At 43.8% G+C, this 21,642-nt stretch overlaps 1 protein-coding gene across 4 annotated transcripts in view; it reads left to right on the top strand.

Moving 5' to 3' along the window:
- PTPRD (protein tyrosine phosphatase receptor type D) overlaps nt 1-21,642 on the top strand; it is a 791,067-nt gene that overhangs the window by 681,387 nt on the left and 88,038 nt on the right. For 2 of the 4 annotated variants that reach the window (XM_066616305.1, XM_066616304.1), the window contains exons 17-18: nt 1,452-1,493; nt 2,018-2,115. In XM_066616305.1, the coding sequence (XP_066472402.1) occupies nt 1,452-1,493; nt 2,018-2,115 (140 nt within the window). The remainder of the gene's footprint in view (nt 1-1,451; nt 1,494-2,017; nt 2,116-21,642) is intronic. The other 2 variants (XM_066616307.1, XM_066616306.1) reach the window with 1 other exon arrangement.

The following is a 21,642-nucleotide window of genomic DNA, read 5'->3' as shown; positions in this document are numbered from 1 at the left end:
CTTCCATTTCTGAACAAGCCTAGCATTTTCTTGTGCCTTTTATACTTTTATATTTTTCACTGGGGTGCTCGATCTGGATCAAATAAATTTGATGGATACTAAAAAACTTTTAAAAAATTCACTCAGCTTAAATGTCACGTATGATGAAATGGTAGATATCAATTCTGATTCATATAAGAATATTACTAGCTTGAATAGCTTTCCCTTCCAAGAAGAAGTTTCCATAAATTTGTGGGTACTTCCTCTGGTACACTTGATCTTACAGTATAAGCACGCAGGCCACACAGTCAAAAGAGCTATTGTGTATATAATTACTTTAGCTACACAATAGTATGCAGTGCTATTTTTCATACCATGAGCAAGATTTGAATTATATGCTGCTTGTCCTACCTATGGACTTTATCAAGCTAGATAAAAATGTAGCAAATCATTTTATGAATGAACCGTATTGCCAGTTTTTGGTCATGTCGTGCAAGCTATGCTGCAGTAATTGCAAAGTAGGCTTTCTTAGAGCATACCCTTCAAATACAAGATGGTGAAACAGCCTGAATGGTGGAAAATGTGGCTTCCAGTTTGAGTTTCCCACTACTCCCTTTCGGTTATCATGGTTTTGTTTTATAACTTCAACGCATTCTGGGGTTCACTAGTTTAAACATTTCAAGCCAAACTATGTGCCTCCCTGCAGCAACCTATTTTATTCTAGACATGCTTAAAGTGAATGTAAAGAATAAACAAATAGAAATATTTTTGGTGGGCTGAAACCATTCATATTGATTGGTTGAAGAGAAATACCCACAAGAACTGGACTAAAACCTTCAGACAGCAGGTCATGCTAGTTGACCCCACATTGGCTATCTCCTCTTTCTCCCTCTGTCTTTCCTTTTCCCATCCTTCCCTTTGTCTCTTTCCCATCCCATCCCCCAGCCTTGTCTGTATTCACTATTTTTCCATTGGTAGACAAAGATGTTTACACCTGAAGTAGATTGTAGGTCATTTATTGGGGTTGATAAAGGGGCTTGGGGTTGAGATCTCTTCTCTAAGGTTGTAGGGTAAGCCAGATGTTTAGTGGTCAACTAAACTTGAGTCTGTACAACCCCTGCCTCTACAATCTGCTACTAGTGAAAACATTTTTGAAGCTCAAAATGTCTGATGTCTAATCTTGTCTTTATTGACTGTCTGTAAGCAGCAGTGCATGTTACTCTGGCAATCCATATTTTTTTGCATGTGAATGTCCCAAACCTTATAAAATACTTTAATATCATGGATTTTGTTCCTCCTGTCTTATTTTAAGTCAACTCACATTACCTAGTTTCTCAGTCCTTGAGTCACGATCATCACTTTCCTAAGAATCAAGCTGTACATTTGTTTATTTTGTTTTATTTTGTTATAACGAGGAGACTTTTTTCCTTTCTTTTCTTCTTTTCATTTATTTTTATAATTTCCTTTTTCAGGTTCAAGTGTCTCTGGTTACCCTGGTAACCTACATTCTTCAAGTTAGTTTCCCTCATAAGTCATTTCATTTTCTGTCAGTACTATTCTTTCCCCTTTAGGCTTCTTTGAATGGCTTCTCCCTGTCCTCAGTTCACCTTTTGTTCACCTAATTCCAACACAGATTCCATTTCATACAGCTCAGGAAAAGGTGTTTGATATGACATTCCCAAGTCATTATTCAAAACAGAGTCAGCATCAGGTCTAACTGTTTCATTTTTCCCCACCTAGCTAACCTCATTAAGTCTTGGCATAATAACTTTATTTTTTTTTTCTTTTACACCAGGAATGTTAGCTTTGGAAATATGCTTGGTGATTTTTTTTTTTTTAAATTATGTTTTGGTAATTTGGCTTCAAAGCTCATTTCTCCAGAGCATGTTTTGCTTTGAGTGACTAAACTATCTGCCTGCTTCTATCACCTTACAACATCTTTACTATTTTATACATTATAGCCATTCTAACTGCTGTATTTGGGTTTCGGATTTTTTATATTATTGTTTAAAATGCCACTGTGTTATTTCTTCAACAGGTATGGCTAGCCATCCTCCAATTCCTGTTCTGGAACTTGCAGATCATATTGAAAGACTGAAAGCTAATGACAACTTGAAGTTTTCCCAAGAATATGAGGTAATTTTCTTATTTGTATTAAGAGGTAATAATATGAGGTCAGTTCTTGTTTACTGACCATTTAGAATAGTGTAGTAACACTTAGATCCCAATCTTATGCATTTCTGCTCAGAAGGGATAGCCCAATCCTAAAGGCAGCACCAAATCGGCTACTGCTGCATCCTGCGGCCCCAGGCAGCTCCAGAGGTGTTTTCAGAGGAAGGAAACTTTTGTCCCCTTCCCCTGGGGAAAGCCCCAAGCCCTGCAGTAGGGCTTCTCAATGGCCATTTTGCCAGTGTGGACTTGAGAGACTCCGTGTCAGACCTTCCTGCCCAACACTTTAGGATCCAGTGCAGCAGGATCCCCACTTCCCTCTCGCCCTCGTTCCTCCCCCTGCCCCCTTCCACCCAGTCCCCCTCTTCCCTGATACTACCATCACAGTGCTGCTGGAGTACTGACTGGCCCTCTAGAGGTGCTGATGCTCAGTGCCAACTGGCACTGGTCCAGAACTGGCAGCTCCTCCTCTCCAGGTGCTACTAACATGCCTTATGTTATGCTCATACTGCCTGCATGCAAAGGCTCAGGATAGGGCTCTAAGACTCATTGTAGGTTAATCACAGGTAAGTGTGGATAAGATTGCAGCCCTAATGAGTCTGTCCTAATGTAAATAATCAGTGCTATTCACCATTGGCTTTTAAATCTACCCATGCATACTGAAAAGTAACTACCATTGAGTTTGATAGAATTTTAGAACTAAAGCCTACATGCTCATTTGGAGTTCTGAAAATTCTGAATTTCAGATTTTTTTATGGACCAGCCTTATTCCATCACAGTTTTGCCCATATAAGGGAGGATTCTGAGTGTTCCATTTGGATAGGCAAGAGATTAAAATGCTGTTCTTGGGAAAGTGTCCCATTAGTAGCTCCCATAAAGAGGATTGTCTGTGTATTTATCATCTATCTAATACTGTAGTGTAAGAAGAATGAAAATGCTCAAGACAAATGATGTGATGGAGGAGCATCATAGAAAGTGAAGGGAATATCTCAGTGGACAACATAGTTTGCTGCACAAAAATAGCTACGAGTATCATTTAGTGGTACTACTTGCTTGGAAATACTTTGTTGTTGAACATATTTGTGCAGTTAGTATTGAATACATGAAAATATGGACATTTGGACAGCGCAGTCCTAACTGCGTGATGAGCTGGCACAGCCGTCCCTGCGCTTGCTCTGAGTGTAGCAAAGCATGTTTGCGGCTGCTTGGGAACAGGCAGCGTGGCACACAGGCCTGCGCCGTCCTGCCAGCACTACACCTAGCAGCAGCATCTGCCAGCACAGGTAAGATTGTGGTTTGGGGCCGTGGGGAAGGTGGTAGGGAGACAAGGAGGGCATTTTTGGGCAGGAGAAGCTAAATGGGGGCAGATAGGGTCCAGGAGTGGCAGGACCAGCTGTGGCCTCCTCTGCCATATTCTAACTCTCTTCCCGGACCTCATGGCATTACACCGGGCTTCCTGAATTTGTGCCAGCTATACAGCTGGTGCAAATCTGAGAAACCCCATGGGGTGGTTGGGGCTTCACTCAGTGTAAGGGGAAATATATCCTCTGACTCCAAGGAGACCTCCAGCCACCTCCTTAGCTACACTGGATGCATCAAAGGCAATGCAACCTCGCTGTGCCACCTCAGTTTAGGATTGGGCTGCCTGTGGCAAACACCTATAGTAATCCTTAACACTTGAATATCTAAATGGCAGGAAATACAAAATTGTTAAATTCCTCTTTTTCGTGATTAGCCTGCTAGCTTTATCTATGAATAGTGTAGGACAATGGTTTCCAAACTGGTGGGTTGTGACCCACCAAGCTGGGAAGCACATAGCTCTGGCCCCTTAAGGGGTGGGGAGGGGGAAGGCAGCAATGTGATCCCCAGGATGCTGCTGAAGAGGAGGGTTTCTTTTCAACTTATCTAAGGGAGTGCTAGCCTGGGGGGGGGGGTGCGAGGAGCCCTGCAAATGCATTTGCAGGGCTCTCCAAGCTTCTGTAATAGTAAAAAAAGAACTTGATTGGAAGCCACTTTCTGTTCTTGATTTAAAAAAAAACAACGGAAGTGGCTTTCAATCGAGGCATTTGCAGGGCTCCTTGCACCCCTCAGAGGTCAAGACTTCATCTGGTAAATTGGACACACACACACACACACACACCCTCCAGCAGCAGCACAGTCCTGGAGATTGCGTTGCCGCCTTCCCTCCTCAGCCACACATACTGATAGTGCTCCCAACTCCCTTGAATGAGTTTGGGAAGCATTGGTGTAGGAAATTGAGTTAATGCAGGTAATGCAATTAATGCAGCTGAAATCTATTCTATTAAAAATTTAGTGCAAAACAAAAAAAATGGAAAAGAATATGTATACCTATATAACATGGTTTTATTTAATCAGCTATGAAGTTTAAATTTGGTGTTCAATCAATCAGCGATGCGGGGGTCCCAACTGCTGCCCGCGGGCCATTTATAACTGTCAGGGACCCCCCCATCCAGTCTGTGGGGAGCCCCCAGTCTCCAGAGAGCCTCTGGCCCACCGGAGACTTGGAGGAGCTGCCCTTGCAGAGTCTGACAGCTCTTGCATGAAGTTCTGCGGGAACACCTGCCATCTGGCAAACATGCCCGTTGTTAGGTTTTGGGAGGCTGCAGCTGAGGCTGGGCGTCAGATCAGGTGTGAGTGCAAGCCATTTCCAGCTTTGTTGCTGGGATAGGGAGGGGGGACTGAGAGAGAGGGAGAAAGAGAGCGCACATCTGTGTGAATGAGGAGAAACACACAGCTCCTTGCAGTCTTCCAAGTTAGCTTGCTGCTTGATGTCAGGATGGGGAGGGGAAGAGACAGAGAGAGAGAGAGAGAGAGAGAGAGAATGAATGTGTCTGTGTGTGAATGAGGAATTACAAACTCCTGCACAGAGGGGGGAGATGCCCACCACCTCCCTAGCTGACTGCTTGTAAGTTCTTTGCTGCTGCTTGTTGCTGGGATGGGGGAGGAGAGAGAGAAAAAGAACATGCTCCTGCATGGAGGGGGGAAGGAGCCAACATTGGATCCTCTTAAGTTGGTATCTGCGCTCCGTTTGCTGGGGCTATGAGCACCGGGGAGAGAGTACTTGTGTGTTATGTGAGTAATGTAGTGGAAGTGTACTCTGAGTCATCAGCATTTAACAGGAGGCATAGCAAAAAAATAAATCTTGATTTATTCAAATTTATTTAAACTTTAAATTTCAATTTATTTTTTTTTTCCAGCCCTTGACTTTGTGTCAGATAAGATGTGGCCCTTGTGCCAAAAGGTTTGGGCAACCCTGGTTTATGGGATAGGCAAACACTGATTAGATCTGCCCTCCTTTCCTTTCCATATGTCAGAACTGTTCTAGAAGATGTGTTGGTCCACTGGGTAAATTTATCATAGCTTAAAGATTCTGTTCAGTGTTGCTATAGACTGCAACAGCATAAAGCCATTATTACCTTTCCTATCAATAATTCATGAAATGTGGGTTATAATTGTATCATAACAAGAACCATTTATGAAATACTCTTTTCATGGCCTATGGATTTCCGCTCCCTAGATACACATCAGCAATGTAGACAGAAGTGGCTATCATGTCAGTAGGTTGTGGATGAACGGACTTGGACCACATACATTAAGGGCCTATTACTGTTTCTTGAAAAGGACAGTGTCGTTTTTTTGTGCCAAGGAAAAAGAAATAGGGAAAGTATCCTGAACTGTCTATAATACAATAACTCAACTATAATAGCCCTGGTAATTGTGCTAGTGGGGATTAAAGAATGCCCAAGAATCAATAGGCATTGTGTACCATTTGTGATCAGCAATGTACATGGCTTTAGAATTTCCTAGGATACTTTGCTATAGTAAAGGTCAATGGCTATGAAGAAGCCAACCCAACTCTTTTCAATAGTATGTCCATCAATACATTTCTGTCTCCCCTCTCCTATTAGCCCCATATATGTCACAGTGTAAGTTCATGTCTAATCTCTCAAACAGTAGAACTTCAGTTCTTTCAAGCAGTACAATGCATCATGTTTGTACTCTTCCCAAGGTCAATTCAGATAACTTACTACTGGCTTGGCAGAAAAGAAGTACTTTAATATTAGAGTAAACTACAGGTGAGCATCACTTAGCGACGTTCCGACCAGCGACAGCCCATTTCTGCAATGGCCACCACTGGTCCCTGTTCACACACACACACACACACACACACACACACACACACACACCCACGCAGCCTCCGAAGGCGAGTGGAGCCATGCTCCCCTTGCATCTGGAGGCTTTTTTCTGAACTGGACCTCTCTGCACCTCAGAGCACCCCCAGATGTGACCAGAAGGCACTTCTGTCATGTTTGGAGAACCTCTGATGGCCCAGATCCATGGATCTGGTTATCCACACATTTCAGTATCTGTGGGGGGTCCAGGAATGGATCCCCCACAGAACCAAGGGGCAACTGCACATTATACTTTTATAATGAAATAGTGTAATACAATATCAGCTGTATCAATGGATTTAAACTTCTGTTGCTGAACCCAACACTACTATCTTCTAAAAAACAAGTAGTTTTATAGGTTACTGATGTATATTTAAACTCTCTTATTATTAACTTATCCATCACATGTAAGGATCGGAGACTGACAGTCCTTCACAGGGTTCAGACTGACGAATCTCACAATTCATCTGTGTATGTCCTGGATCGACACAGAGAGAGAGAGAGAGAGAGAGCTATTCCACCATGCAGTGGGCCATAGCTACCAAGACAAACAACTAATGGCCACATCCAGTCCTGCTGAACCTCTGTCACTTGTCCTCACCAGTAATTCAGCAGTAGGAGTGGTTTCATGGGTGGGGGATGAACTGGGGCAGGAAGGGGAGGATCCCAATCTTCCCAGCCCGATCCCCCTGATCCCCCCCTTCCCAGCCCGATCCCCCTGATTCCCCCCCTTCCCAGCCCGGAGCCTCTCCTAGGAGTCTCCTCAGACACCAGCTAAAGAGCTGAGATAGGCCTGAGGAGACCCATTGGAGACCAGGCAGCCTATGAAAAGATAAGTAAAGAAGGTTTTTACTTATCTCTGCTGGGTCATCTTGTTTCCTTCCCCACCCATTGTATGCGCTCTCTTAGCAATGCTACATGGTCTGGGGCTGGTGAGGGATAGGATTGGACCCTAAGCGTACCATAAGACACAGACATTATAAGATAGCATTGTAAAGAGATATTTTGGTGAATTAGTACTGTTCGCACTTCATTTTGCTATGAAGAATGGATTGCTTATTTGTGAGAGAAAGCAAGTTTGTTCATACTTTTAATACGTTACTTTTATAAGTCAGTTTTCTATGACCTTTTCTACAAATAGAAGTTCTATTCAAAGGCTGAAGAGCATAACTATCTGGTTCATTTAAAAATATTAGGCAGGAGAGGTTTCAATTGCAGCTCAACATGTACTGTTGCAGTATAGAACTGCAGATGCATTTCATTTAATGATGCAGTGTTCAAGACGGCCTTAAACCTGATCTGAAAAATAATCTCATTACTGTCAAAGAAGAAAATACAATCTCCAGCATTCACTAAAATGTGTTGACTTGAAGGGCATTTCAGGGTTTAAAGTTATACGTAACACAATTCAGGAATGATTTCCTGCCACTTGTATGTAATTATACAGTGTTTACAGTCACAAAAGATCAATCTATATACATTGTGCGCACAAGTATTTCATCTGTCATCTATAAGCATTCAGGGTTCCTACCCCCCCCCCCATGTATTGTTACTTGCAGAAAATTCACAATACTCCCTGTGTACAAGCAGGGAATCTAGTCTATGGTGGGGACAAAGGTTTAAAGTCTTCTCTGTCTTTGTGGTCCCAGTCCAGTTTCCCACTGCCCTTGGCTGCTACTTAGCAAAGAAAAATGACATGCCAATGACACATTTAATAAATATGCATATGATATATTTAACCCCTGAAAGTTCTCTCTGAGCTTCATGCATAGAGTATAGAAAGGGAAAATGTGGCAAATCTAAGAGACTGAAACAAGATATAGAGAATGCAGATATAGTGATTCAGGGCCCAATTTGTGCTAGACATGCTTCCAACCAGAGTCTTTCAAGCAAAATAGGTACGGACGTGCCCCCATATCCGTAGAGGTTCCATTCTGGAACCCCCTGCAGTTAAGTGAAACCACGGATACAAGGAAACGCTCCTCTTGGCTTCCCAGTTCTCCTAATGCCTTTTTATTCCTTTAAAAGCCATTAGGAAGGCCGGGGAAGATGGGAGGGGCATTTCCTCGTATCCTGTTTGGGGCTGAAACCCCCAAACCCCATATCCACAGAGGTTCCAGTTTGAGGCTGAAAACTGAAAGTAGTGTTTTTCAGCCTGTAATAGTCATTCTGAGCCCGGCAGAGGCCATGGTCTGACGTTTGCAGCCTCTGCTAGGCTCAGAAGACCCTGTGGAGGCAAAGGGAGCAGAGCTCCCCTCATCTCCCATAGGGGGTGCGCGAAGGACCACAGACCCCATCTGCACCATATGTACTAGATTTCAATTTTATAACCCTTACCTTGTACAATTCTCTTTTTTCCTATTTTGATCCACCCCAGCTAATTATCCTACTGTTTTTTGTTCCACATTTCCCTTACAGTTTTAGTGGGCATTTTTGTGCAATGCAAATATATGGATTTGACAGCTGTTAAACAATAAGGCTTATTTATTTGGAAACGTATTCTTTAGAATTTAGCAATAGAGTGGTGATATGAAATGAGCCTGTGCGCACTGTCACTGAATAGCGAATGCCAAATATAACCTGAAGCAGATTTTCCCAGCATCTTGTAGCATGCAAAACACAACATTATATCAAATACCCGCTTGGTTCTTAATTGCTGCTTGAGTATTTTATTCCGAGGCTTTTAGTCTCATGATTTTAATCATCAGCTGTTTGACAGTTAACAACCTTGGTGCTTTAAGATCTTTGTTATCGGCAGAAAATATTGTGAAAGTGTAGGCTTTTGTTTTGAGGTTGAGCACCTGCCGTGTAACACATATTGCTAACAAATACTAATAATGGCATTTCCATGTCACTTCAGCTCAGTGTCACTTGGCTGGCATGACAAGCTATGCAAACAAGGCTTTCCTGTAGTAAAGGGCATGTCCCTTGAGAGTCTTCTCAGATTGTACTGCTCCCTGTGTTGATTCCATCTCTCCTACTGCTTCTGTGGCAAGTAGTTCAGGTATGCAGGGGGAAGGACTGGTTCATATACTCACCCAACCTTCCTTCTTAGATGAGTGGATACCAGTGCATAAGGTAACATGTGAATATGCAAGAGACAAGATTCACACAATTTTTCCCCTCACAAAGACACCCCTGTTTCTGTCCCTTCATTGTGCACATCTTTGAATGTCCTAGTAAATGTACAAACCAGTCCAGAGAGAGCAAGAGCCATAAGGGAAGAAAGTGTGCATTTAATCTCACTGTCCAAATTGGCTGAACATCACTGTAATGGCTCTTCTCATCAAGCTTTGTGCCGTACATTAAAGGCAGCCCTCTTGTTTAAAATTTCATATTGGTGGTCACGTCACATTATGGCTTGTTGCCAAGATGCTGTCACACTGGTACGTTTGCTTGACATTGCTAGTGTTAGTGAATCATCATTTTTGTTTAGAGAATGTAACAAATAAACTCAAGTAAATTAAATATTGAGATTTTATTTTTGCACTAATTTTTTTAAACTGTATAAGCTAAGGTATAATATCTTTACTAAAATGTAGCCTGGCAGTCCTTTATTTGGATGTGTGACATGTGATAAGTTGGTAAACATGTTGTCTCTGGATGCCTGTCAGGAGAGCATAACCCAGGTCAGTACCATGGTTTTGGAATTGGTCTGATGGCAAAAAGCCTCTGATCCAACAGGATTCAAGGAAGAGCACATCAGAGTAATGACCACCACCCCAGCTGCCTGGCTTGGAAGAAGCTTTGCTCTGGCTTTTATTTCCTAGAAAGTTGCATGAGTGGCTATACCTTGCTTGCACAGCACATTTGAACTGGTGAACAAAAGCCACATCCCAGGAATTTCCTGACTTGGGTAGTCAAAGTCATTAGTGACACCAACGCCATGGCTAAATTCAGCCAAGAAATCCATGCTACCTGAGCCATTAATCTCCAGAGCTCGATTAAAGTTCATTGCTGTTCCCAGGGTATGGAACCAAAACCCATTTTGGACGAGGGGTGAGCAATCAAGGGCCATCAAGTTACAAAAGAAAATTCCTTGATGAGTTCACTCCACAAAAAAAATCCCATAGGTTCCTGTGGTCAGAATAAAAGACCCATGCGTCTCCATCTATCAGCCTTACTGCCATTCTGTTTGTGCACCTGACCTGCTAGGGCTGCATGAAGCACCCCCATTCCACCTGCTGCTTAAGAACTAATGTGCCAAGTCAGCAGCCAGGATTGGTAACCAACTGCCCTCTTTTCCACCCTTTCTCCTTCTTCCTTGCTTCCCTTCTCTGAACACAACCAAGAAACAGCTGCCACAGTGCATTCTAAGCAGGGACCTTTCCTGAGCTTAACCAAGAAGCTCCTGTGCCAGTCCCATTGAACAGGCTTCCTTGAGTGTAGAGCCACGGCACCAGGTCGTGCTGGCCATCGGCTTTTTGTGGATCCCCTTACAGGATACCTTTTTCTGTGAAATCAGCTTTGGTCCCTTTGCACTGCTTCCTGCATTGCTACAGCCTTGCCTTGTGTTTTCAAGCCCTTTCTACCTGTGCATCCCACTTTAAAATCAGGAGTTTGCTTGGTCTCAGCAGCTGCGCTACAATACTTCTTCCACAAGTCAGCAGAAGATGGTCTGGTAAAGCTTAGTGGTGGACCCACAAAGCCTCCTTGTTTTTTCTGACCTGCGTGCAGTCAAATTGATGGCATGCTTAATGCCTCTACCATCTCATCTTTGGTGTGAGTGCTGTGTGTATGTACATGTGAGTTGAGAAAACGCAGTCTGTCATTAAGGGTTTTAACGGAGGCCTTAATCATCACAACAGGCACTTAGCTGCTATGCCATCATCATTCAGTGAGAGAAACTAGCCCTCCCCTCTGCAAGTGAGTGAGGTGACTTCACCTCACCAACCCACCAAGGGGCTCATTCCTTGCCTGTAGCCCTTGGTTCAGGCTACGAAGAATTGCAACTCAACCATGGCCTTTTGCTGTGGCCAGAACTTTAAGATTCTTCTAACTTCCTTCTCCTTTCCCATTCCCCTTCCTGCTATCTTGAACTCCTAGGTTTCCAGCTCCATTTTCTCCTGGGTAGCCCTCCCTATGTCCCTCCTTGCCTCCTTTCTCCCCTCCATGCTTGCACCCTTTCCCTTGTAAGAATCTCCTTCTCTTCCCTTCTTTCCTCTGCCTATTATCTGCTTATGTTTACAATCTAATTGTATCAATGGCTAAGTTACATTGCATTGCTTTTCAGTTTTGTTTCCCCCCTTCTGTTGGGTTTTCACAATAGATTTCCTTGTTGTTGCACCTTCATGGCCTTCTTTCTTATATGCCAAACCACTGAATTGTGCCATTGTCCACTGCATTCGGTCCCTGCACACACAGCAGGTCCCCCCCCCAGGTGAACATGTTAGACATGTTCTAAAAAGCACACCTGGAAACAAAATGTATGTCAAGACGGCATCAAAGCCCCTCATTATGAAATTCTAGTTGAGGTTTTGCACTGAATCCAAACCATCAGTATTCTGTTCTTGTCTTTTCCTTCAGAAGGAGGCTGGCATTAAAACATTACTGGCTCAGACCCAAACAAGTGAGCACCGCAGCGGGGCTTTCCTGCCTCTTTCTGCTGGCCCCTCATATTCTTACATCTTAGTTGTGGGGGTCTTCCTGAACAGTGTGTTGCAGGAGCTTCAGCCTTAATGAAACTGGCATCAACCCATGTCACATACACGCTACCCAATGCACTGGGCACTGTGGATCCAAACCACTGTATCAAAACTCAGCAGAGTTTATAAGAAAACACTTGAATTAAAAAGAACATGCTTTAAGTTTTATAATATTGCACTGGAGCATATGCTGCAGTGATTAAGAAACAATTAGTGTAGTCAGTGAACAGTGTGTTGTTGTTTTCCTTTTTTAATTATGATGTGGAATACATGAAAGTTTTGTAGGTTCACTTTTGCCTATAAGCCATTTCTGACCCAATGGGGAAAAAATTGTGGTAAGATAACGGCTCTCATTTTTAATTTTAATTACAAAAGCCCCCCTTAGCAATAATTCTGTATCGTGTCAGGCTGCTTGTTCTTTTTGTGGTTTTAGAGTCCTGTGCCTTTTCAGTTGCATTGGCTGTTGTGGATGCATGTATATGTGCAATGCATCCCCACTATGAAAGGCAACTTTTAATTAACCTAAAATTCTTGGTTACAGGCCAAAATATAATGACCTTTTCTCAATACCCAATCAATTCTTATGCAGAAATCATCCTGTCTATATGTGAGCACCTCTGCATACAAGTATTTCATGAGGTACTTCAAGAGAATAATCATGCCTTGGCATCTGCATGGTTTACATTCCTGGAACTCTTATGGATGCCGAAATCCATAGATAATCATGGGTCAGGCACCCTGTTTCCCTCCGAACGTGACTGGAATACAGCTCCAGTCACATTAGGAGGGAACAGGTTCTGTCTACACCCCAGGTTTGGAACCACAATTGGTTAAAATTGGTCCTGAATCTTCAGATAGGAAGATGGGACCTGTATTTCATGAAAAGATTGGTGGGGAAAATAGTTCTACCAATTTGAGAAGTAACTGTATGCAGGGAAGTAGGAAATCTAACAGCCCAGTGCTACCTAAATCTTCCCCTTCCCAGCAATTCTGCTGGAGTGTGTGCTGCATCCTGCGAGACCTGGAGATCTCCTTTGGCTAATGGGACATTTGTTCCCTTGTCCAGGAGTAATCCTCCACCACCCACATTGGTATACTAGGACCTGCGCCAGTGATTTAGCTGGTGCAAGTCCAAGTGGACTCAGGAAAGCAGATTGAGACTGAAAAAGGGGATAGGGTATGGCGGTGCTGCCGCCACCAATAACATCCCCTTCTCAGCTTCAGTTAACCGTCGTTCCCCACCCCATTGCCCACCCCAATCCTCCTCTTTCCCAACCTGTTCGACCCCTCCCCCCCCACCTCTCTGTCCTGTGCTTACTTAGCTGTATCAGGTGTCATTGCTATGCCACTGGTGCATGGCCACTTGCAGCAGCAGCCCAGCTGCATAAAACAGCATGCCATGTTTTGCGACAGCTGTAAAGGCCCTTGTGTTGTGGGAATGCCAATAGGATTGGGGCCTAAGTTTATTATTAGTTGTCTGCTAGATAGATTATAGCTGCCCAGTGCTATCCACCTATTGGGACCAATGCTGCCACACTAGTGGAGTGTGCTCCGTATCCAGTGATGGGAAGGGTGATCAAGAGACCTGCCAGAGACACCCTGATGGCCTTTGGGCCTCCTTAAACCCACTCCAGCTGTATAAGTAGCATATGTCTGAGGAGATAAAGGGGGCGCTGAAAAATGGGGGATAGGATCTGGCATGTGTGTTTGCCACCAAGATCCTCCCACTCAGACCCACTCCCCTCCCAACCTTGGAACACTGCTGAACTTCACTGCCACCAACTTACTGGTGCTTTCGGAGCCTCCAGAGCTGCTGCCACACACCACACCTCTCACATAGCAGCCTAATTTTCACACCATTCTAAAGGATCTTGCATTTCCAGCACAATCTCCAATAGGACCAGGACCTAAGAAGTACAGTTAAGGTTCTTGCTTATAAAGTGCCTGTTCCAAGATGCTTTAACCTTGAGGTATTCCATGTATCTTTACGTATATTTACCTCATATGGTAAAGTAGTTAAGCAATCAGATCCTTGAAGAATCCAGAATACCAGGCAGATGGGACACTCCGAAAGCTAAGATCGAAAGAGATTGCCTAGTGTGCTAGGAGACCCAGTGTACAAGATAAAAGGCAGGCAGTCTCCACTTTCTCTATTGCCTTAGTGTGTTAGACCATCTCTGAATTCTGAGAAAAAAACAACAGAGCCTCCCTCAACTGCTGTGGTCTCCAGTTCATGAAAAGACAGAAAGACTATCTTGCTCCCAGCTTACCTATGTATCATGAGGAGACTCATTCTTGTTATACAAATGTTTCCTTCCCTAGGCTGAAGGAAAGAAAATATGTAAAATCTCAGTTTACCAACCATACGCATTTTGGAGCCATGTATAGAGATACTGTAAATGGTGCTTTTTTCCTGTTTTTGCTATCTTGAGTCCTTACTTGCTAGAAAAGAAGCGTGAAAAGGTGTGTGCTGAGTGTTCCACAAAGTTTAGACAGTGGGACTTCTTCATTACCTCCATTTCACTGCCCCATGGATTTCAATCCCTCTTTCCCTTGTATCTCTGTTTTCAATAGCAATCTCCTGTGGCATACCTGATGTGGGGCAAGGGGGACAAAAGCTCTGGGTGCCAGACTTGGGGGGGGTGGCGGCGCTGCACCATCATCCATCCCCCATGGCACCACCCCCTGCAGCACTCAGTTGGTCAACGCGCCAATCTGAGGGCTGCCCCCTGAGGGCCTTTCACCCAGAGGTGTTCTGAGGGCCTTGGAAGCAGCACACAGCCTCCCTGTTCCTCCGAAGGCTTCTGGAAGGGAAGCAGAGGGTGGCAGCCTAGCCAGTGGGCGGGGGCATGGCAGCCCAACCTTGGGGGGCAGCAGCTTGTGGTCGTGGCCCCGGGCAGTACTGGAGCCAGGATCGCCACTGGCGGTCTTACATTTTTTCAGTCTCTACTAAAAATAGAACCTCTACATCTTACCAAAGCAAATCCATTTTCAAAAAGGATAATGTGTTGAGAACCTTACTTACGCTTCTTATGGGGTGCAATGCCAATCCTATCCTTGATAAACTAGCATGTCACCACATGTACAGGTGCAATGACAGCCTTGATGGAGTAGTAGTCCGAATACTGAGAGATGCACCATGGATACCAGCATGCTGTCAGAAAAACCCTATGCCAGCATAGCTCAGACATCTGTTGGTCACCTTCGCGCAACCTCTCTGGTAAAGAGGCCAAAACCAGGTGGAGATGGGGGCATGACATTGGAGGGATGTGGGAAGGATGGCAGCGAATACTCATTGGCATACCCTTCCCAGTACTACAGCCCCTGCCAGAGAGTCTGCAGCTCAAGTACGAAGATGCGTGACATGGGGCTAATCCTCTCTAGTCTTTCAAAGGGAAATTTTGGTGATGGGAACCATGATAAAAGGGCACTTGGGAGCCTTTTGCACAAGCAACCTCTTGCCCTTCACAATATGTATCGCAGGGTGTTTTGGTAACTACTTTATTCTCAGAGTTTTGATTGCAGGGATTCCGTCTCAGTAAATCTCCACATACAAACATCCAACTGGGAGCTCTACCTCACCACCCCTACAGGGGAAGGACAAGGCACCACACAGGTAAGCAAAAGGAGAGGGGGATCCCATACTGCAATAAATTAATGCTCCATCTCCACCTAATGTCTCCACCTCCCCCTGCCTGCCTTTCTGACCTGCCAGGATTATCAAGTACGTCTCCACTATCAACTCGGTTGTCTAACTATCCCTTTCCTTTGCAACAGCTAAATGTTGTTGTGACTGTTAACTTTTGGGGAATGCCAGGGATTCCAAGTATTGCCATACATGTCTGAACACTCATCTGAATTCTTTTTATTTTTCAGGATTGCATCATTGCCACAGGGAGTTGGTATTTTGTGTAGTTTCACTGCAACCCTCCAAAGAGAGAGAAAGGTAATGTTCTAAGCCTCCACAGTTCCATCCCTTACAGGGCACCACTGCATGTATGTTCTGGTGGCACCAGTCTCTCTCACAAACACCAAGTACGCATGTCAAGCCAGAGAACACATGTGATTGATGCTGTTGTCAAGTGCCTGTTACTTTCTCTGTGTTTCTCCTTGTTCCCCACAGGCAGCTGTCTTACAGGTTTGGACATCATGCAGACTCCAAGAGATGCCTATAGCCTGCTTGCCTGCATTGACCATCGTGGCAATAGCTGCTGCTTGGTGAGGTTGTTGACCTACTCATTCCAGTCAGGCCCCTGTGACTTTGCAAACTCCATGGCGGAGAGCGAATGAACGGATGCAACCAGACCTCACTGGCATCTGTTACATAGCTATCTGTTGGATAACTTGAAATGGCACAGTGGCCCTGCTGGGAGGAGTTGTCTGGCAAACCCACTTGTGTGTTTCTCTTTCAAATGTTGCTCTGGCACTTCTACCATTCAATAAAATTTGTCTGGACCACACTTGTTGTTGCATTATTAGCAGTTAGGGATCCTTTCTTCTCAACCTAGTAGTTTTTTTACCTCAGCAGGCCTCAAGGTCGGACACTGCAAGGGGAGGGGCCTCTCTGATCCCACAGTCTGTAGCATCCTCACTCCATGACTTCTTGGGCGCCAAGAGGTGGACACTCCTCTGTGATCATGAGCTCCCTGTTCCCTGCTGCCATTTTATATGGTGGGCAATGGCAAAGGGTCATGAGGGTACCATACTGATAGCCATCCCAGCAGGTACAACCCATCTTACCCAACTTCTAGCCTGGGTCTTTGTGCAGTGAGCTACCAGTACTGTGCTATCTCTGAGTGCTGTTGAGGCTCCCTTTGTGACTTGTTCCAATCCCTCCCCTAGCATAAGGTCTCTTTCCAGCAGATGGATGTCCCACTCATGGACTCAAACCCTTGCTATGGAGAGACTTGTATAGATGTTTCACATGGATGCCATCTTCCAAGGGAGCTATATTACTAACCTTGCTCTGCTCAGAAAGGTATTACTTTGATGTGTGTTTTTGATGTGTGATGAGAGGACTTGAAACCTGGCTTTTTGCTTTTGCACCTTTCCTGCCAATGCCATTATAAGTTCTGTAGGAGTTAGGGGTGCTGTAGTATTCTTGTATTTTGTGTGTGCAGCGTCCTTGAGGCTTCTCCCCATGGTTGGGGGTGATGCTTGTGGCTGTGTTGCTCATTTATAGTGGTTCATGGAAGTTGGCACCCAGCACGGGTCATTCAATGACCCTGCTAGTGCTTCTCTGTCTTCCATGGTTGCAGCTGATTGGATCAAGTGATTGGCTCCTTGGACATCATACCAATGATAGATGGATGTCACATGGATGACATGTCAGTTGCACAGTGGTGACAGTGCACAGTGGTGACACATGGATGTCACACAGATTATGCATCAACTTGATCACACATGGATGTAACAGATGATGTAACAGATGATGCATCAACTTCAGACACACATGTCTCATGGATGACACAGCGACGGCAATGATGTACTTCTGTCAGGACCCTGTTCTGTGGGTAATGTGCTGTATCAATTGTTTTTGGGAGGATGGGGATGTGAGCACCAGTATTGCTTTGGCAGGACAGGCTTGGTATTTGGCCCTTGTTGCTCCAGTGTCAATGTGTTGTTGGTGTGATGTTGCCAGCATGGGCTTGGGATATGACGGATATTGTCTAGGAAGCTAAGCAGGGTCAGGCCTGGTTAGTACTTGGATGGGAGACCGCTTGGGAATACCGGGTGCTGTAGGCTTATACCATAGTCTTTTGAGACTGAAGGTTGCCAACCAACCATGACGGATATTGTGTTGGCATCCAGTAACGTCTGTGCAGTGTCTGAATGGAATTGGGCCAGCAAGAATGCAGGAGCGATGATTGCGGAAGTAAACTACAAAAACTTTTCCTTTCTGCCTCTTTTGTGGAACTTCTGGCATGAATAACAGAAAAGAGTTTATATGAGTAAAGCCACACAATCCTCTCTAATAAGGCATTTTTGACTTTCTGATGCTGATGTCCCTAATGCAGTAGGAAAATGTAATTTTGCTGGCAACTTACCATGATGATGTATTAGTGTTCATGTATTTAGCATTCATGTTCTGCTAATGCACTTTGTAAATCTCATTCTATTGGCAAGCTTCCTGAATAATAAAATAGCATCTTATTATAGATTCATTAGAAAGATAAAATTCTCATAGTGAAAGCTGCATTGGTAAAAGAGGGTCAAATTGTTCATTTTCATAGGTAATTAACTATGCTGTTTCCAAGCCATCTATCTGTTTTAATGTCTGCCAGGATCCTTGTTGGTCTCTCTGCAGTGCAGTTCTCACATATGATCTGATCTCTTGCTTTCTTCTTAGAGGCACTTAAAATTGTACCACAAGCCCAGCAATATCACATGTCTTTCCCATGACTATATCACTTAGGTTTACAGATTGCTGGATCAATCTTTGGAAGCTGTCCTGAATGGTGAAACTAGCACATCGGAGAGCTCTTACCTGCAGTTCAAAGTGGGACATTCCTAACAGCCTACTGCTTGATTAAATTGTAGGTCTTCCTGTAGGCAGTCAGTTCATATCATCTATTGACTAGATCTCACACCTAACAAATTCTAAACAATAGCTTTTTCAAAATGCAAAACCCGCTGTTTAACCTCTTATGCACCTCGTAAGAGGGTCTCATGTTTATGTGTTTTTAGTCATGAAAGCTTTCAGCTATGACTCCTCTGAAACCAAAAGGGGGGGGAACAGGGGCAATTCAGCAATCAAACTAGCAGCACAGAGAGCTGTTTGTTTTCATTCTAAAACAATTGGCAGAGGAGATCATAGTTATTGCATTTTTGGAAAAGGCAACAGATTCTCTCAGCAGGCATGTTAAAAGAAGAAATCCTCGGGTGGGAAAAGGTTCAGAGGGGAGCTGAAATAGACTATAAAACAAACAGTTCATGAGCGTGATAATGTGCTCACAGGATGAGAATGTTGTTTTTCATTTTCCCAGGAGGGAAATGCTTATTCAGTTCCTATTTGGCCAATAGATCTGGGTTGCTCCTCTTTTCCAAGTTTATGTACAATGGCTTATTTGCTTGAGCACCCTGGGATTACTTTTTCCAACAGGTATTCGTGACCATTTGCCATTGACACTTCGGTGTGATTAATTCCCTTCTGGATTAACATAGTCATTCATTATGTAGATAAATGGAGGATCTTATCTCATTGCAGAGGTTTGACAAGAGAATTTTCTGAGGAACATTAGGGCCCTACAATTGGTTGGCTCTAGACTCTAGTGACCTACTTATCCAGCAAATGGAAAAAAAAGTCTCAAGGAAATGACAACGTTTTTTCATAACCCAGATCTGCTCTCTGCAGAAGTTCAATTATTATTATTATTATTATTATTATTATTATTATTATTATTATTATTATTATTATTATTATTATTATTATTATTATTGTGTGTGTGTGTATGTAAAAAGTAGCCAAGAATTAGAACCTGAAAATATTGCAACAGCATTGCAGATTTTTTAAAAATTGTTTACAATACTTCAGTATGCTATAAATGAAGTTACTGTGAAGAAATCCAGTTCCCCTGTTAATGACAGCTTTATTGAAGACAAGCTTTCAGAATGAATCTACTAGGAATCCTATTTAAGTGTCATCCATTAAGCCATTAGAGCACTCATTAAAACTGTTAGTGCAGACTTGTTATTCATGAGTTATTGGTCTTCCGCACTTCTAGGATGTTTCTGTCAATATCGCTCCATTCTTCCTTTCAGCATGGCTATTCAAACCCAGGAAAAGTAGATTAGTTTTCTTTCTTATAACAATTCATTATTGGATGGAGTATGAAGAAGTTGCTAGTATTGAGCATGCAACACTGAAGATTATGACTTTGGCCAATTCTCTTGAATTTCACAATTCTGTGAAATTGTGTCAATTCTGTGACAGTGTTGATATACAAGATTATTATTTGATTGATTCCTTCATGTTCTCCTACATCTTAACGGGATACAACCTACATCTAAAGAAAGATATATTGTGATATATTGCTGGTGAATATGTCTGATGATACTGTATATTAGAAACTGTATGAAAGAGAAATGCAAAGAAGGATGGTTTCCCCTTACTGATGAACCTTACGGTAAGGTGATTGTTTTTCTCCCTTGGAAGTCCTACCAGCATAAGATAAAGACATCACTATTGCAATATAGACAACATTCACAACTTTCCCAGTCATGTCTTCATAATTTCCAGAATGAATTAGTATTGCCAGTTACCTCAAACATGCATTGTAATAATTAGGAAAGTGCAACTTTTGACTAATCTTGATAATAAACTTAACTGTGCAATCATTGTGTAACTAACGTATGTTATTTTGAACACAACTCCAAGGGCATTCATTCTGGCAGCACAGATTGCTTTACAGAGGTCACAAAAGATGATGTGCTGAATGAGACGTCTGGGCCACCACTATTAGCAGTGTGCAGTTGCACACCAGCAGCCCCAGGAAAAGCCCTGGCACTGGCCAGTCAGCACAGGGCAGGGGTGGGCAGAATGAGGTGGGGAGAAGAACAGAATGTAGCCTACAGCAGGGAGGGTGCACGTGTGCCAAGGATAGGAAGGGGGTAATAGCGGCAGCAATACCACTGCCAACATCCTAGTCCCCTTTCTGGCCTCAGACCGCCTTCCTGTTTCCACTCAGACTTACACCAGCAAACTGGCTGGCATGGGTCCTGGTAGACCTGTTTGGGAGGCAGAGGCTTACCCCTGGGCATGGGAACAAATGTTCCTTTATTTGGAAGAGACCTCCAGAACTGCCCCCCCCCCCGCCACAGGATGCATTGCATGCTCTGATAGTACCGCTGAAGTGACAGGGGGGCTATATAGGCTTTGGGTTCCTTCCACAATTGTGAATTGAGACTTCCTTGCACAGTTCCTCCCCTGTGTGGTAGGACATTCTGCCATTGGGCAGGCCAGAAAGGGAGGGCCTTGGAAGGCTGCTTCACAGTGCTGAAACCTCCTGCAGTCATTCTGCACTTGGCTGCAGCAGACTGTGCCCACCCACCCAGTAGGTAACAGTCTTGAGATTCGCTGGCCACCATGTGGGGCCAGGTAGGAATTTTTTTGCTTCTCTCCAAATTGGCTGGGGACATAATTATTTTTCTAGCCCAGACTGACCTTAGGGTTGGGCTATAGCCAGGTTGTCCGTGACTGGCAGGATACCTGTTGGGGAGGGAGGAGGACTAGGGATCAGGTGTCTTCCCTTAGGCAAGCAAGAGTTGTGGCAAAATCAGAACTGGTTCTTATGGTTGCCAGAGGCTTCTCAGGTCAGGGACACAGGCTGGTTGGCCCCAGGTTTGAATTGCAGCACCCACTTTAGGAGCTACCTGGTTCAAGGTGAAAGGAGCAATTTAGCTCTCATGGCCCCTTTTAGCATTACTGTGGCATGGTTTTTGCATCATTAGCCTGAAGTGGGATTAAAATTAAGGTTCCATACAGCAATTGATATTGCTCTGTATTAAATAGAAATGGTTTATATGATTTTCTAATATAGAAAGTTATATTGATTCTTCTATAATGTCTACTCACAAGCAGTTCTTTTTGACCGATGGTCCTTTATAACTTTAAGGGACGAGTAATACTGGATAATATAGGATAATAACACAGAATG

The sequence above is a fragment of the Tiliqua scincoides genome, chromosome 2 (assembly GCF_035046505.1).
Source record: "Tiliqua scincoides isolate rTilSci1 chromosome 2, rTilSci1.hap2, whole genome shotgun sequence".
In the NCBI taxonomy this organism is placed as follows: Eukaryota; Metazoa; Chordata; class Lepidosauria; order Squamata; family Scincidae; genus Tiliqua; species Tiliqua scincoides.
Note: the sequence above shows the minus strand (reverse complement) of the source record. Positions and strands in the feature narration are given on the sequence as shown.